Source organism: Onychostoma macrolepis, chromosome 24, assembly GCF_012432095.1.
Source record: "Onychostoma macrolepis isolate SWU-2019 chromosome 24, ASM1243209v1, whole genome shotgun sequence".
Taxonomy (NCBI): Eukaryota; Metazoa; Chordata; class Actinopteri; order Cypriniformes; family Cyprinidae; genus Onychostoma; species Onychostoma macrolepis.
Window position 1 is genome coordinate 17,610,288 of NC_081178.1, and position 19,158 is coordinate 17,629,445.

Genomic DNA, 19,158 nt, shown 5'->3' on the forward strand with positions numbered 1-19,158 from the left:
CTTTTTATCATCAATAGTGTCTATTACCTTTGGGGTCCCTCAAGGTTCCATTTTAGGACCATGTGCTATTTTCTTTATATATGCTTCCTCTTGGCTCTACTTTTATGCAGATAACACCCAGATGTATTTGCCTATAAAGTCTAGAGATGATACATGTGTTAAATCACTCCTTGAATGTTTAAAATGGTGGATGAATACTAACTTTCTTCATATAAATGAGAAAGCCACAGAAATTATTATATTTGGCCTTAGTAACTATGCAAAAAATATAGTAACAAGTCTCGGCTCTTTGTCATCCAATTTGCATACGTATGTAAAACATTTTTGGCACAGAGTTAAAGTTTGACAGACAAAATAATTCAGTTGTGAAGAATAGGCCTAGTTTCTTTCAACTGTGAAATATCGCTAAATTAAAATCTGTCTTAGCTTTTAGTGATCTAGAGAAAGTAATTCATGCTTTTATTACTTCATGTCTTGATTATTGTAATGCTTTGTACCTGGGTGTAAGCCAGTCTTCACTTTCACGTCTTCAACAGGTACACAATGCTGCAGCAAAGTTGCTGACTAACACAAGAAAGAGGGATCATATATCACCTATTCTCTTTACACTGGCTACCTGTTCATTTTATCATCTCTATCTACTACTGCTTTTACTAGAGAAGCTCATGGGCACTCCATCTGGAGATTGTGACAGTGTCAATAACCACAGTCAATAACACAAAGATCAAATCCATCTCTAATTAAACCGAACATGAATTAACACTGGTAAACTGGAATGCTATTCTAGTGGGCTAATTTTCTCAACAAAACAATAAAACCCTATAAAAATCTTTTCTGAACATGGGCTGGCATTGCAGAATTTGGATGATGATGGATCATTTTTATGATGACACGTAATATATGACAAATTCAGGCTGGTTTTTAAACATTTAACTGTGCAGTGTAGTTGTAGTTTGAAAAACACTCAGTAAATAAACTGGACTTGAAAATATATTTTTATATTTTTATATACTCCCTTAAAGTGTCCATGACATGCTGTTGACTCACCAAAAAAGGTCAAGATCAAAGTTCATTCACTCTTTCCTAACGTTGGGACCAGAAGGAAGGCAATGCAAAGACTGTTTTCCACAACTTGGCACTGCTCAGCGTCTTGTCTTCTTAGCCATCTTTATCATTTGGTTTCCGCATAGACCTGCGTTCGCCCCTTTCTTTATATACACTACATGCAAAAATCAGTGGGTCAGGGCAAAACAGGCAGCGATGTAGAAGCAGGAGGCGGTGTTTACCCACACTATTACATAATAGAGTGGTACATTCCACAAGCTGTCATTTTGGCAGACTGGCTTCAATATAAGCTGTTTTTAGACTAATGAGAAAGTTTGAGTTCTGAAACTTACAGGATGTTTTTATAGTACAGTGACCTCTTACAGTATGTCAAAAGATCAAAGGAATTTTGGTTTCTCAGTTCATGACCACTATAATTCATTAAACATTTTTGACACCTTTTTTACAGGATTGATTGATGAAAAGATATCAGGTAAACCTTCTAATTGTAATCATAAAATTTTAAATGTTTTTACTGTCACTTTTGATTAATTTAATGCATCCTTGCTGGATAAAAGTATTAATTTCTTTTCTTTTTCTTTTTAAAATCTTACTTACCCCAAACATTTGAATGGTAACTTGTGCTGTCAATCGATTAAAAAATGTAATCGCGTTAATCACAGTCATGGACTGTGATTAATCATGATTAATCACAAATTTAAAATACTAGGATTGACCTGTAAATGTGTTGAAATAAAGAAATGCATGACAAACTAGTTTAAGGAAACAGAATCTTTCACACTTCCGTCAGATATGAGACATAATCCTTATTATTCTTTTATCATTATTCTTTTGTATTTATTCAGCCATTACCAGCCTTTATACTGGCAATAAAACATTTACCAAGCCACATCGCTTCAATATTAGCTAATATTAGCATCATGCTTCATAAGACAATTTATGAGATTAATAGAAATTAATCAAGAAAATCACATACAAATATCCGATCGTAATCGTGTGTTTATTATCTAATACAATCTATAGTGGCTGTTGTCATGTTTATTTCTGCTGTGTAAAAGCCTAAAAATGTATGCTCTGGCTGAAACTCACGTTGTTTGTGATGTTACAATCGCCTCTCCGTTCTTAAGTTGCCAGGTATACATTCCAGGTATAATACACATTAGTAAAAGGATCTATTTTTATTTTTATTTGTCTATATACACCTTGGTACATTATAAAAGTAGCCCAAAAAAACGCAACCCACGGCTCTGTAATTTTTCCACACAATGATAGATAGATGACCTTCCGCGCTGCGATGACAGCAAGAAGTTGGGGTCAAACCTTATCAAACGATTAATTTGCGTTAAAATAAAATTAACGCGTTAAAATTTTTAGATTAATCGCATGCGTTAAAGCGTTAACGTAGGGGTGGGCGATATGGCAAAAATTTTATATCACGATATTTTTAAGAAAAATCACGATTCACGATTTTATCACGATTCTTTGTCATGTTGGTTTTACTATTTTGCAAGTTGTCTGAGCATTACAGCCAAACTAATTTCCCTATTATAAAGACAAAACCTTTCAAGGTAACAAAAATATTAAAAAAGAATGGCGGATATTTAGGCCAAAGTGGGCGAAGATAAAAATCTTTGTCATTATTTTATCTTTGTTATTAAAAAATGAGAACAAAGATATACATTACAAATACACGTACTATACAAATAAAACAGTGTTTTATTTTCAGGTACAGTAGGTGTATATAGCAGCAGCATTCGAGAAATTGAATCAACAAATATAAAAATAAAACACTATATAGATTGATTCCTATTAAATCAACTGTATTAACGTTTTTCAGTCAAGAGTAGTGAGTGATTTTTCTCTTTGTGTTTTGGTGTTTTATTAACACTGAAGAAATAATTAACCCCAAAATAAAAAGTGTTTTATATTTATACCATCATTTACTCACTCAAAAGTTTCTTTAAACCTGAATGAGTTTCTTCTGCTAAACATAAATGCTATTTTGAGGAACATGGAAAACCAAACAGTTGCTGGTCCCCAGTGATTTATTCCATAGTATTTTTTTTTCCTTCTATCAAAAGTCAATGTGGACCAGATACTATTTGGTTACCCTCATTCTTCAAAATATCTTCTTTTGTGTTCAGCACAAGAAAAAAATTAATACAGGTGTGTATTTTAAGGTGAACTATCCCTTTAATGACAGTCGGCAGCATGTTCAGTACTGCCCCTTTAAGACCTGCAAGCATCCGTTTTCTCTCAGCTGTTTACTTACTCATTTTAGACATAAGCAACGGAGTCTATACATAAACCTTGTGTGTTTTGACAGTATTAGTGCACAAGATAACTTAGATAACGCGTGCTTCGGGTGTACGGGCTCAGAAAAAGCTCACGTCAGACCAACGCGTGATAAAACATTTAACCGGCAAGGCTTTAAAGCAGATCCGAATAATGTACAGTATATTGAGACGGAGGAATAAGAACTGCAGCTGATAGAATGTGCGCTGTAGCACAATACTACGATATTTCTTCAAAAGCAGATCGTGGAGACATTTTTATCGTCCACGATCAAAAATCGTCATATCGCACACTCCTACGTTAACGTTGACACCCCTAATGGTAACACATCACGGTTTCCAAAAAATAGAAAGCAACACAACTGTTTTCAACACTGATAGTAATAAGAAATGTTTATTGAACACCAAATCAGCATATTAGAATAATTTATGAAGATCATGTGACACTATAGACCTATACAGTAATGGCTTCTGAAAATTCAGCTTTGCCATCACAGGTATAAAGTAAATTTAAAAGTAATAATATGATGTCATTACTCCTTGTCTTCCTGTGAATTAATTGCTTTCCAAATACATGGATTTCATCCCAGTGCCATTCAAACATTCTTTTACAGACGTCACACTGAGAAAGAATTACCTTCTGAATATTGCTCGAGTCTAAACACACACCTGAGTTTTATTTATTTATTTATTTATTTTTTTAAACAGAGCTCCTCTGTTGATGTACAGTACAAGGACATCAGACCACTCATCCCAGCATGAATGAGTGCATGCACGTGTGTGTGTGTGTGTGTGTGTGTGTGTGTGTGTGTGTGTGCATCCTTATGTTTTTCAAAAGGGCCAGCTGGTGTTTGATCAACAGTCAAACACTTTTCAGGATGACACAGAGCCACTCTAACTCTACCAGGTGCCTGATTGGCTTTTTACAGCTGAAGACAAAGGTCATGACCTTTTTCAAAGATGGTAATTTTGCACAAAGTTCTCAGATGTTTGTCAGGTCTGCTTATTTCTAAGATACTGGAAATACAGAACATGTGTCTGAGGATTATTCTGGATCACTGCAATAAAGGCAAGTATCTAAACCATGGCTTAGCAGTCCAGACATTTTCACTTTGTAAAAGTGTTCTGAGCTGCCTACCTAGACAGTATTTTAAGAGGCTGAATTCTAAGATAGTATTGTATACTATTTCTTGCTGTTATTTTAGTATTATTTACATACTAGTACATATTAGTAGTATTTAATTAGCCATTATTTTTTTGATTTACTGTTTTATTTAAAAATTTATGTTGTTTATTTATTTATTTTAAATTTTGTTTTAGTAATTTCATTATTTTTAGTAACTAAAATTTAGTATTACTAAATTAGTAAACTTTAGTATACTTATTTTTGTCTTCTTTTTATTCGTTCTGTTTTTTATGTTTCTATTTAACTTATAGAAATACAAAATGTTCAGTAGAAAAATCAAGAAAAATAAGATATGGACGGTGTGACAACAGAGTTGCAAGCTTTACTAAAGAGCGTAGTGGAAACAGGCAGCGTCAAACACCAGCAAACAACTATGACCCAGGGCAAAACAAAAGAGTAATCCAAATAACAGGCAGATGTCAGGGCAGGCAGCAAACGATCACAAACCAGGGAACAATCCAAAAATCAAAAACACAAAGGCAAGGCAAGGCAACAGGAAAACACGAGAAACAAGGATACACTTAGTGTGCGTGTGTGTGTGTGCAACATAAATAATACTCCTAATGGGAAACAGGTATGTCTGTAATCACTTCCTAGTCCAGGATTGAGTGGTAAATGTATAGGATAGAGTGCCCACTAGAGGAGCTCATGGGCACTCCAGCTGGAGATTGTGAGAGTGTCAATAATCACAGTCAATAACATAAAGAACAAATCCATCTGAAATTAAGCTGAACATGAATTAACACTGGTACACTGGAATGCCATTCTAGTGGGCTAATCTACTCAACAAAACAATAAAAAAAATAATTAAATAAAACATTTTCTGCACATGGGCTGGTATTGCAGTATTTGGCTGATGATGGAACATTTTTATGATGACATGTTTTATTTTATGACAAATTCAGGCTGTTTTTAAACATTTAACTGCACAGTGTAGTTGGAGTCAGATTGAAAGCCACAATTCAAAATTTTAAGTGCTTCAATGACAGATTATACTCTTCACTGCCAGCTAGCTCACACAACCCCATTGAGAAACACTCGGTAAATAAACTGGACATGAAAATATATTTTTATATTTTTATAAACTACCTTAAAGAGTCTATGACATGCTGTTGACTCACCAAAAAAAGATCAAGACCAAAGTGAGTCATGTCTGACAATGCTCAAAACGCTCACAACACTGAGCAATCTCAAGATCCATAACCTTTGCCCTCCAACCATCTAACCCCGCAACCCATACCAATGAGTTCCGACAGAAACAAAGCCTCAAGGGAAATCTCTTGGCATGCCAACTGCCAAACTAAAGTGCTGCCTTGCTTTAAAAAGCAAAACTTTCACTGCATTTTTACTGTATTTTCACTGTAAGGACAAACATGTTGCACATGTGCATTCTAGCTAAGAAATGCAGTAACAACGTTATATAGCTTCAGAACATAAATACCATACATCACAGTGACAGCCCTGTGATTAGTTATTCTCTCCAGAGTGCACTACAATTGTAGAGTGTTGCTGAATGCACCAAAAAGACAAAAGAAAAAAAGAAAAGTAGTTGACCAGCAACCTCAATAATAAAACAGCATAAAAGAGTATATGGAAATATAGTGTATGGATTTTCACATTGCATTTCACATGACATTAAGAGATGGTCATCACACACTCACTATCATCATTTGCACATAAATATGAATCTTTGAGCTTTTCGCGTCAGCTTCTGTTAAATTGCATAAATTATGTCAAATTACAAAAAAAAAAAAAAAATCTACATTTGATAAAAACTTGACAACTTACAGTATGTAACACAAAAGGTTCTTACCTTTTCATCTTGAGCTGTCAAGCTCAAAAAAAGGACAAAGAGCAGCATAAAAGTACCATAATTGCAGTCTATATGATTTATGTACTATATTTTATATATTTTTTAGTGTTCTAAAACAATAGCTTTGTGTGAGAAACAGAGCAAAATGTAAGTACTTATTCACTGAAAATCTTCAGCCCTCTATTGTAGCTCTTAAAAAAACACATTTGAATTGAATTCAAAACATTTAAAAACTTTACTGGCCGCAAGGTGTCAAACCTGGAACAACACATCTTGAGGCACCATCTTTGAATTAGCATTAGAATAAATGATAACAGTCACCATTATCAATACTCAAGACTTCAGAACTGCCAGCCGAATGAAATCAAATTAAATCTTCACTAATGTCTCACACTCACGCGTGCTGTTACCTGAGCCTCTCCTCTTCCTTCTTACGGAGGTGCATGTCTCTCTGTACAACTCTAAGCACATGCTCAGCTTCATCATTGCTCAGACCAGACAGGTCCAGTTTACGTCCCATCACTGCTTTGGAGTCAAGGGTCAAAGGTCGCTGGAATCGCAAATAGTTGTCCTTAAAGACTTTGAAGATAAAGCCTGGAGGTCACTGAGAAATAAGAGAGAAATAGTCATTCAATAAGTCATTCTGTCTAAACTGAAAAATGCTTGGATTTCATGGGATTGAAAGGGATTGACTTTCACAATAACACATTTGAAATTCCAATATTAAGGTCACACATTTAAACAATGGCTTTATTTTATACACAAACATAGCATGTTACCTCTTAAAAGCTGGCTGACCAATCTGCACAGTAATAAAAGATTTTTTGAGTTTGAAACATTGTCTCTCCTCATTCATCACTTTCTTATAATTGTCTTTTTCTTCTCCTTTTTAGTCTCAGCCTCAGATGGAGCAAATTCTCAATGGCAAGGTCTAATCTGATTAGATATGAATTTCATAAAATGAATTTAACAACCTTCTGGAACAACATGTCTAAAAATGTACCAGACTGCTACAATGAGCACTTATGAGGCAGAACTAACCACTGTATTTGGCAAAGTTTTTGTAGGTCAGGGACATCAAATCTTTAAAATACATTTATTTTTTGAGTTACATCTGTGAAACTTTCAGTATGTGTTGCTTTTGGAAGTCTATACTTTGACAAAGTCCAGTGTTTTTTTGTTGTTTTTTTTCCTGTGTATTTTTGTGGTTTCAGTTTTAAATAATCTGTTTTAAACAGTAAATGAAATGAAAAAAAAAAAAAACTTTTGTATTTATTCATGTTGGTCAAACCAGGCCATTTTCAAATACAAATGCACCTCAGGAAGTGTGTATTCAAAGTGTATTTTTCAATAATCTGACAAAAAATAAAAAAATAAAAATAACTACCAAAACAAATACCGAAATCAATGGCAAATGTTTATCACAAAGTCATGATTTAAATGGCATAGCAAATGAATATTTCTCCACAGAGAGATCACGTAAATGGATATAAATGTACAAACATAAAACCATAAAATGCATTTATACTAAAGAGTTCCTGCAAAACAAGTTGGTTCTCTTTAACAAGCAAACAGGCTGCCTAGATAAGACCGGTACAATGCACACATGGATTTGGAGCTGCATTAATGTGCTCAGCCAGGCTACAGTCAATTGTACCTGTGGACCAAGATCTCACACACTTTCTCTTTCTCTTATTATGGTCCTACATGGGGCTGGAAGAGATGTGGACATTTCAGAATAGGCTCGCCAAAGGTGAAAAGTAAGAGAGAGACAGATAAGATAAAGGGGTTCAGAGAATTATGCACTAAAAAATTGGATGTCCATATATCAGCCAGTATTTTAAAGGACATATCAAACATAGATGTTTATTTTGCTTACTAAACTGTTAGAGATGCACATTAATGGGGGATACTGTAGCTACTTATTGATGAAGAGCCATGAAATAAAATGGGAAACAGGAGGAGATTGTGTGGAAGGAGGTGTGCCAATAAGAGGAAGAGACAGAGATGGTATTACAGAGAAGGAAAGGGGGAGATATGCTGACAAAGAGAAGGAGAGAGAGTGTATGACGTTAAATGCAGCCTCTGGGTGATGACTCAGTCAGCTGTGCCCTTTAAGCTCCACCAATCACATTACACTCCACCTGTTTACAATCCTCTCACACACACACACACAAAGACACACACTAGACATATAGGCAACTAACTATTTTCTCGACAGCATTTAAGCAATTATCAAAGATCCATAAGGATCATTTCTAATGCAAACACCCAAAACTCATCACCCATCTCTGTGTTCAGAGATCCTGGAAAGACTTTCACGAGAAAGAAAAAGTAAAAAAATAAAATAAATAAAAAATGCAGTCTGACAGCTGCATTAGATGCTGCTTTCACATGCTATCGGACATTTCCTATTTCTCACTTATGAAGTCGTGATTACGAGCTTGTCGTATTCAAGTGCTTTAATGTCGGAAATAATAAAATGTAGCATCCCATTGGTTGACAATCATATAAACATTCACCGTGCTATACATGCAGTTTGCTGACAATTCTGGAATTTTGGTCAAATACATGCTTATTTTACTGCTTATAAAACATACAATATGCTTTCATATCTATATAATAGCCTATAAATACACTACTTTAGCGACAAGACAAAGGGATGTAGTTGTTGTGAGAACAGCGTTGACTGCAGCAATGGTTGTTACCTCCACCATATTTAAAGTTTATGACCCGCCCAACTCGGAAACTCTGGTATCAGAATTATTTCCGTATTTCCCAGTAGTAACTATGACTTGAGAGGCCGTTCACGTCCAATTTCTGATAAGGAAACTCGTATTTACGATAATTTGGATAGCACGTGAAGGCAGCATTACTATACATATATTGAGAGAGAAATAGGAAGCAGTCTTACAGTATAATATAGACAAACATTTGACAAGACAGTATAAAGTCCGGTTCAAGTTGAAGCTTATTCTGGTCATGAAGACATGAAGAAATTGCCTTATTAATATACTGTATACAGTATATGTGTAGTGACCACAGCTTTTATTTTGTTTATACACATTGTTCCATAGAGATTAGGTTTGCCTGTAGAGTTGATTCTATCTAGGACCATGTTTGTAATGTCTGATCAAACAAATACAAATAAAACAAAATAATTTAATATTTCCGCTAAGTTAGCAGGCTAATCAGCTAACAGTATGCAAGGCTAGTAATCTAAAAAAATGTAGTCAAAACCATTAAAAATTATTGTATGTATGTATTTATTTATAAATTAATTAATTAAGTAAATTTGTGTACAAAATTATTCACATGAAAAATGAAAATATTGTGCAGGTTGAGGGGCAATAATACAGCACAGGGGAGCTTGTGCTCAGCAGTGGAAGGTTATATGTGGGTCAAGCTCAGGAAGTGCTTTGTTCTAGAAGCTACTGTCACAATCAAGATTCCTGGTGGACATCTCAGACGCAGTAAATATATATACACAATGACTCAACATGACCTTGTTGTTTTGTACTTATCTGTTTAGAGCCGAGACTTCACTTCACGCCGAGAATACAGATGCGCTTTCCTCAAAACTGCACTTTTTTTTTTTTAAGAAGATATAAGAGTCACCTGGTTTACTGTTTATATAATCTACATGATTTGAGATATCATTCATGTCCGTAGCACACATAGCAATAGCAACTGTAATGTTGGCTTTAGCTAACACCACTAATCACTGTTCAGAGAGTGTTAACCATAAAAGCATGAGGGTTTATTTATTCATTAAATTAACACATAGCCATAATCATAAATAAACTACTTTTAGCTCACCTATGCTGATGGCAATACCCCACTTTCATGACTAGCGGTCTGCCACTTTATTAGAAAGAAATCAGGTATACATTCACCCTACAAATAAGAAACCTGGTGTGAAGTAATTGCTTTTCTATCTGTGTCATTTGGGTCATTTGTCTGTGCTGAATAATGGGACTGGGGAGAGGAGGAAAACACATTCTCTTTTAGGCTCTAATGTAACTACCCCAATCCGTCAGACTGGCCTCCATTTCAGCTCAAAATGCTGCAGTGTTTGATTCAAGTATCATTATTCAGGGCTGCTCGAAATATCCTGAGTGCAATTTCCCACTACACAAAAGAGTTGGATCATAGGATTCCAGCTGCCACTCGCTTTAGTCATCATGGTATTGTGCTATTAATTTAAAATGTTTCCCATGATTTTAAAACTCATTCTGAGTACAAGGCCATTTAAATTTTAGGCATAATGCATATACTTATCTGAAAAGCATACAAGGCACATAACATACAAACATAAACATCTGTTTAAGAGTACATTATCTGGAAAGCACCACATTTTAATCATCACTTTTAATCATCACTTTAGACTAACAAACGTTCAAAATAATAACACTTGAGAAAAAACTGCAGAATGGTGTTCTAACCTTTTACCAATGTGTTCTATCAATAACATTATCTATACAACAAACCATGTCAAACTAACTTAAAATATTAAATATAATATAATCATCTAAAACCTTCTTCAGTTCAACATAACTGACAGTCAGCTGGTAATTTTCTTAACATGAACCACAAATGAACCCCAATGCAGGTCTAGTATCACACTGAAGAGGTTTATTTTGCTATTACGCATGGCTGACTGCACATTATGCCATTTATTACAAGATGACTGAATGAATGAATATAATAAAAAAAATATATATAAATATAATAATAAATTAATAAAATGAATGAATGAATGAACGAACGAACGAACAAATGGACAGGAAATATTGATTTGAGAAACACAAAACTATTAAATCTAAAAATTTAATAAAAATGAATTTAGTATAAAAATATTTGACCACGAAATTCTGAGATTGGCCAGTCAGAATTAATTAATTATTTAAAAGGTAGTTTCACAAATGCAATGGTTAACCAGCTATGAAAACATATCAACATGCAATCTTTGGATGAAATAAGTCAAAAATTCTCCCCGCTCTTGTGACCAAATCTCTTTCTTAACAACAGCACTAATAATAAAAAACGTTTAACGTCTTAACAATGCAGTGAAAACAGCAGGCATCAGTCAGTCATTATACACTGTCATGTATGATAAATTAATCAAAGCAGCTGTGCAGGCAGGTTGGTTCAGTGCATGTGGAGAGGATGATTCATTGAGTGGTCTTTATCCACCTCTAACGCAACCATGAGGCAGAATGAAGTGACAAACAGATGTTACATTCACACAATGCATTCTCCGCAAACACAGCTCTGGGTAGTCAGCTGGGGTTTACACAGATGAAGTGAAATACTACTGCAATACTGCAAAAAGTATGAATGAATGAAAAAACAACCCCTCTCTCTAGGAAGCCAGCATCACTGTGATCAGAAGGGGGTGAGTATGGCAAGCTGTAGTAACATTTAGCGGTAGCACAGACAAGTGTGGCTAAGAACGGTCACTTACAGGTAGTGCCCGTACATGGTAACTAATTAGATACTTGGTATACTTGTATATGTACATGGTAAATGTGTAGCACCTACAGAAAAATGTGGTAAAAAACAAGACACTGTACTTGTACTGTACTGTACTTGGTAAGTCCTAACCTTACTTAATAAAAAGAGGACTGTTTTTGATTTGCTTGTGTAGGACTGTTAATGCTAAATTGCTCTCCACAACAGTGCTTACAAAGTTTGAAGAACTGGTAATTTCTGTGTAATGTTTATGTAAAATGGTGCACTTTATTTTAGATTCCTATTTCCATATACTTACTATGTAAGTACTAGTGTATGTACCTATTAGTTAATGTACAGAATAAGTTATGCTGGACTCAAGTTGGGGTGTATAAACATGGACCAAGGTACATATTGAGTAATTGATGGTACGTGCCATTGCAGTTTGGAACTTTGGAAGTTGTTTGGGAACACGGCAGTAACTGTGCAGCACTGCATAGTGTTAATACTTAGAAGGCACAGTCCTTTTAAATAGGGATTTTGACACATGGCAATCAGGAGTTGCAAGTGCAAATAGGAGTCCGGTAGTTACTGTATAATTCCAAAATAAAATCTGTCTACATATATAATTATTAGGAATGTACGTCATCAAAAATCCTTACTGGACCAATTAGTTAACCCTCTGGTTGTGTTCGGGTCAAACTGACCCGGAGAAGATTTTATTTTTCCCGAAAATACTAGTTAATGTTATCACATTGGACTCAAACTTACTGACTTTGTTCACACAGGGTACAAGTACTTCTCAGAATTTTTTTTTTTTTAGAATTTTCGTAATTTTTTGTGGGTTTTATTTCACACTTGTGGTGTTCCCGGTCAAAAATTGCTTATAAATCTCTGATAATGCTATATTATCACCAAATATTGGATTCAATCTTTTTGTCAACTTGTTTTCTTTCATTTAGGACTGGTTTTGTGTTTCTATTTGCATCTGATTAATTGCAGGCCTCATTTATCCGAAAGTAAGTACCTCATTTTTTGAGTGAAAACATTTTTTTTTATTAATAATATTCACAATATGAGATAAAAACAATTATAAAGATTTGCACTGTTTATCACACTAGTGTGCTTTAATGTTTAATCAGGAAGTTTGCTTGTGTATGTGTATACACTAGTAATGTGTATACATTAGTAAGTACAGTAAAGTATCTAATTAGTTGCCATGTACGGGCACTCCCTGTAAGTGACCGTTCTTAGCCACACTTGTCTGTATGTACAAACTAATTACCATGCATGTACGACTGTTAAGTACAGCCGGGTTTCTTATTTGTTACCATGTACATACTGTACACTTCAGGTAAGTACCTTGTGTTACCACTCATTTGCCTGTAGGTACAACATATTTACCATGTATATACCAGGGAAGTACACGTACTGTAAAATAAAGTGCTACCCATTTAGCTATTAATTAAAACTATACTTACATTTATTCATTCAGCACATAATTTTATTCAAAGCAACATCACAAGCAATTTGTCATAACAGAGAATGATATTTGCAGCAGTGGCGTGCACAGACCTCCGGAGGGGTAGGGGCTAATCGACATTGCTAGGGCACAATCGCGGGGAGGGGGGGGGGATTCCCCTCTGTAGAATTTAAACGCCACTGTTTTGCAGTACACAATGCCAAGATTAGCATGCAAGCTAAGAGCTGAAGTGAAATGAAGAAAAAGAAAAAAAAAATGTTATAAAGTGCTTTTGTTAATGGTTGTGAATTAGTTAAATGCATGTGGAACCGGCGTGTCTTTAGCTTCCAAACTAACAAGTAATTAAACAGTAACTGGAATCTAGTATGGTTGTAGTATGTTAGTTACTAGTACATATTCCTTTCCTACAAGCCATAATCTCAATAGCGGCAAGGAACTATTTAATTGCAATTTAATCCTATTAGGATTTGTGGGTGATTTACCAGCTACTCAATTCTGGCTAGTATGAATTTCATCTGTTTCTGGTGCAGTTTGCTAATACTAATACTAAATTGAAATCAGATACTAATACATATTTCTTATTCCAGTAGTAACTAGTACTAGTGCCATTTCTAGTAACTTATTAGCTACAGCTGCTTTTTACTTGTCATGTACAGTATACCAATTAGTCAAAATGGTTACTGTATACTATATGAAATACTAGTAACATTTAAAAAAAAAATGTTACTATCAGGCTAACAAATGTATTATAGGACAAGAAAACAATAGTGTCCAATAAAGACATACTAGTATCTATTCAACTAGTAAAAACTGAAATACTGTAGGTACAAGCAATATTTTGAATACAAATTAGTCAGAAGTGAATATTCTATATATGAACTACAGATTGAGTCAAATTCAATGGCAAAAATCTTTTAGTAAGTGTCACTGGGATAGTGGCTAGCAGGCACACCATTGACACAGGGCAGTCATGACTCACATAGTTTTGAAAAGACAGCAGTCGACCCCCACACTTTTGATAAGGGAAAATAGCCTGTGTGATTCACTAAATAAAACGTCCGACAACGAACATCACATTCATTGTAATTCAAACCATACACCAATGTTTATTAAAATGTTTATTTCATAATAATGAGAAAATAAATTATGATTGCATTTGGTGTTAGCCTACATGTATGAAGCCTATTCCTATTTGACAGTGAACGGTACGTCATCTTCTTCTTGTCACACCCCTGGACTGTTTTGTTGTGTTTTTGCTCCCCATGTGTTCCCTGTGACCCAGTTTCTGTCTCCCATTCTGATTGTTAATTTGCTCCAGGTGTGTCTTGTTTTCCCCTGATTTCCCTGCCTTTATAAGCCCCAGTCCGTTCAGTTAGTGTTTGTCGGGTCTACTTGTTGGATGTTGTGTGTTTCCCGTGTTCCTGTTTTGGAGTTTCCCCTGCGAGTCCAAGATTAAAGACTGTTTAACGTTTCTCCACGTCTCTCTCATTCCTCCCAGCGAATCGTGACAGAAGACCCGACCAAATTACAGTAACCTCTGTTTGTACCTTCCGTTTTGTTTACCCTCTGTTCGCCCTCAGCCCACCATCTATGCGGTGCGAGCTCGGCGGGACTACCATCCTCCAGCGTTGCCGTGGTTGGAGTTTCCCTCAACTCCGCCTCCTGCCTCCGAGGCCCGGACTCCGCCTCTGCCCGTTGACCCGTCAGCTCCACCATGGCTCCTAGCTCCCTCCTCTCCACCGTGACCCGGTAGTCCACTAGCTCCGCCGGGCTCCCTCGTCCCTTCGGCTCCGCCTTGGTCTGGCGTCGATCATCCTGCACCTCGGGACTCCACTCCTCTGGCTTCGCCTCGTCCCTTCGTCCCTCCGGCTCCGTCAGGCTCCTTCATCCCCTCGGCTCCTCCTTTCTCCTCTGTCGCTCCGGCTCCCTGCGGCCTCCCGTATCCACGCCTCGCGCCGGTCGCCGGCACCATCTGCTCCGCCTAGGACCCCGGGATCCTCCCCATCCTCCCCATCACCCTTGCTCTTGGCTCTCCGTCTCAGCCTCGGCCACCGTTGATCGGCCCCTGGAGTCGGCGGCCACTCCTCCTCCATGGCTCCTCCCCCCGTCGGCTCCACCGTGGGCCTGGATCCTGCTGGGTGCCTCCTACTCCGGATCCCTCCTGTCTCCTCCCTGGCCCCTCCCTCCTTCATCACCTCCCTGGTCTCTGTCAGCCGGCCCTCTCCCAGGTGTCTGTCCTCCTCCTGAGCCTCGGCCTTTGTTTCCCCCTCTGTTGTTCCACGCACCTTCCAGGAGGGAGTAATGTCACACCCTGGACTGTTTTGTTGTGTTTTTGCTCCCCATGTGTTCCCTGTGACCCAGTTTCTGTCTCCCATTCTGATTGTTAATTTGCTCCAGGTGTGTCTTGTTTTCCCCTGATTTCCCTGCCTTTATAAGCCCCAGTCCGTTCAGTTAGTGTTTTTCGGGTCTACTTGTTGGATGTCGTGTGTTTCCCGTGTTCCTGTTTTGGAGTTTCCCCTGCGAGTCCAAGATTAAAGACTGTTTAACGCTTTCTCCACGCTCTCTCATTCCTCCCAGCGAATCGTGACAGAAGACCCGACCAAATTACAGTAACCTCTGTTTGTACCTTCCGTTTTGTTTACCCTCTGTTCGCCCTCAGCCCACCATCTATGCGGTGCGAGCTCGGCGGGACTACCATCCTCCAGCGTTGCCGTGGTTGGAGTTTCCCTCAACTCCGCCTCCTGCCTCCGAGGCCCGGACTCCGCCTCTGCCCGTTGACCCGTCAGCTCCACCATGGCTCCTAGCTCCCTCCTCTCCACCGTGACCCGGTAGTCCACTAGCTCCGCCGGGCTCCCTCGTCCCTTCGGCTCCGCCTTGGTCTGGCGTCGATCATCCTGCACCTCGGGACTCCACTCCTCTGGCTTCGCCTCGTCCCTTCGTCCCTCCGGCTCCGTCAGGCTCCTTCATCCCCTCGGCTCCTCCTTTCTCCTCTGTCGCTCCGGCTCCACTGCGGCCTCCCGTATCCACGCCTCTGCGTCGGTCGCCGGCACCATCTGCTCCGCCTAGGACCCCGGGATCCTCCCCATCCTCCCCATCACCCTTGCTCTTCGGCTCTCCGTCTCAGCCTCGGCCACCGTTGATCGGCCCCCTGGAGTCGGCGGCCACTCCTCCTCCATGGCTCCTCCCCCCGTCGGCTCCACCGTGGGCCTGGATCCTGCTGGGTGCCTCCTACTCCGGATCCCTCCTGTCTCCTCCCTGGCCCCTCCCTCCTTCATCACCTCCCTGGTCTCTGTCAGCCGGCCCTCTCCCAGGTGTCTGTCCTCCTCCTGAGCCTCGGCCTTTGTTTCCCCCTCTGTTGTTCCACGCACCTTCCAGGAGGGGGGAGTAATGTCACACCCCTGGACTGTTTTGTTGTGTTTTTGCTCCCCATGTGTTCCCTGTGACCCAGTTTCTGTCTCCCAGTCTGATTGTTAATTTGCTCCAGGTGTGTCTTGTTTTCCCCTGATTTCCCTGCCTTTATAAGCCCCAGTCCGTTCAGTTAGTGTTTTTCGGGTCTACTTGTTGGATGTCGTGTGTTTCCCGTGTTCCTGTTTTGGAGTTTCCCCTGTGAGTCCAAGATTAAAGACTGTTTAATGTTTCTCCACGTCTCTCTCGTTCCTCCCAGCGAATCGTGACACTTCTAATGGCGCTTCTGACAGTGGTCCTAAACAGGCAGTGAATTTAGTAGTCATACTTGTGCCTGTCTCAGCTGCAACACAAGTTTATTGTAGTCTGCCTGGCACAACCAGAAAGATGAAGCCAGCGAAACAGAACAGTATTGCCTTGGGGGGGATACTAGTTAAACTGAAAATGATTATTAAAGTTGGCTACTCATGACATAAAACAGAAACTAGTTTGTTTAATACCTGAATGTTAAAACAGCTTGCCATATGGTGAGGACTAAATGTGTCAGGTGCACCTAGCACACTTTGCATGTATAATATGTAGAAATCGATAACTGCAATATGCAAGCAGGTCACATAAACATTCACCTCTCTTCATCCTCTCATTGTACTAACCAATTGTAAAATTCACACACAAACTTTTGCACATTCATCAACGATTCAAGCAGCTAATGCAATAATATCCATACAGAATCAATGTGACATCTGCACAAACTTACGCGAAATCAACATCCGCGGTGTGTCCGCAGGCTACAGACGTCCACGCACTGACAGCGAGGCGGGTTTGGCTCGGTTAACTTCCATTGATCGGTGATATGTGATTTCCCACGCAGGCACACACTCAGTCACGCGCTTTAGCTTACGGGGCGCCGACTGGTGCGAACTGATTTACAGGATTTGCGTCTATTTACAGCGGCTTATTTTGCAGCGGCTAAGTTACTGTTTGAGGAGTAAATTAAATGGCTAATAATTGATTAGCCCTTTATTAGTCAGCTTTCTTTCCCCTCTCAGCGTGGCTATCTCTCCTCGCACACATGGTGACATCCAGCGGCTGCTCGCATCCTCCTCCAGCACCTGAGCATCCCGCTGATCAGCCAATCACAGCGTAGTGTTCAGCCAGTTACTGAAACATCAACTAACACACGCAGAACCAGGGTTCTCCACTCAATCATCTCTGAAAGTTAAGGCCAATGAAAAGAGAGGTAAACTAATTTGGTAATGTTGCAGTGTAAGCCTATATCAGAGAGTTTATTAAAATTAAGCCACAACAAAGATGTTGTGGCTTCCTGAAGTCCAGGAACTTTCAGCTACTTAAAATAAGTAACTCAATTGTTATATAGGTAGATGGATAAATAGAACATTTTGTTTGTTTGTTTTATTCAATAAATAATACTAATTACCATAATGCTCAGCAGTGTATAAATCAGAATGTATACGTGCAAATATAAGTTTACTCATTCATTAAATGTATCAACTGTATGGATGCAAGCAAGGTTTAAAATTAACACTTCCCAAGCACCAAATGCTTCAAATCTTTATTTATCAAGTATATAAAATAGCTGTTATTTATGGTTGCCCTTCTCAATTTTATGCACTATTAGCAGGTGTGACAAAACATTTTTGTGACAAATCAGGACATAGATTTGTATAATGACAAGGGTATGACATAGGTATTACAAGGAGAAGGTGACTTTTCAGGACATTACCCCATGTCCCCACTTTTCAAAATGCTTATATATCACACCGAATGGAGTGTATTGAAAATCTGAAATAGCACAAAGTCTCCTGTAAGGGGTAGGTTTAGGTGTAGGATTAGTGTAGGCAATAGCACATACAGTTTGTACAGTATAAAAACCATTACGCCTATGGGATGTCCCCACTTTTCAAAATGCTTATATATCACACGAATGGAGTGTATTGAAAATCTGAAATAGCACAAAGTCTCCTGTAAGGGGTAGGTTTAGGTGTAGGATTAGTGTAGGCAATAGCACATACAGTTTGTACAGTATAAAAACCATTACGCCTATGGGATGTCCCCACTTTTCAAAATGCTTATATATCACACCGAATGGAGTGTATTGAAAATCTGAAATAGCACAAAGTCTCCTGTAAGGGGTAGGTTTAGGTGTAGGATTAGTGTAGGCAATAGCACATACAGTTTGTACAGTATAAAAACCATTACGCCTATGGGATGTCCCCACTTTTCAAAATGCTTATATATCACACGAATGGAGTGTATTGAAAATCTGAAATAGCACAAAGTCTCCTGTAAGGGGTAGGTTTAGGTGTAGGATTAGTGTAGGCAATAGCACATACAGTTTGTACAGTATAAAAACCATTACGCCTATGGGATGTCCCCACTTTTCACAAAACGAACTTGTGTGTGTGTGTGCCTTATTCCCTTGACCTTTAACCCATAA

At 38.4% G+C, this 19,158-nt stretch overlaps 1 protein-coding gene across 4 annotated transcripts in view; it reads right to left on the minus strand.

Annotated features, from left to right (window-relative positions):
• The window catches only part of myripb (myosin VIIA and Rab interacting protein b), a 240,122-nt gene extending 222,516 nt beyond the window's left edge, over window positions 1-17,606 (minus strand). For 2 of the 4 annotated variants that reach the window (XM_058765740.1, XM_058765739.1), the window contains exons 1-2: window positions 17,458-17,606; window positions 6,769-6,962 (exon numbers count right to left, since the gene is read on the minus strand). In XM_058765740.1, the coding sequence (XP_058621723.1) occupies window positions 6,769-6,878 (110 nt within the window). In that variant the 5' untranslated portion in view covers window positions 6,879-6,962; window positions 17,458-17,606. Of the gene's footprint in view, window positions 1-6,756; window positions 6,963-17,457 lie in introns of those variants that run through there. The other 2 variants (XM_058765742.1, XM_058765743.1) reach the window with 2 other exon arrangements.
• Between the last annotated feature and the right edge of the window lie 1,552 nt (window positions 17,607-19,158).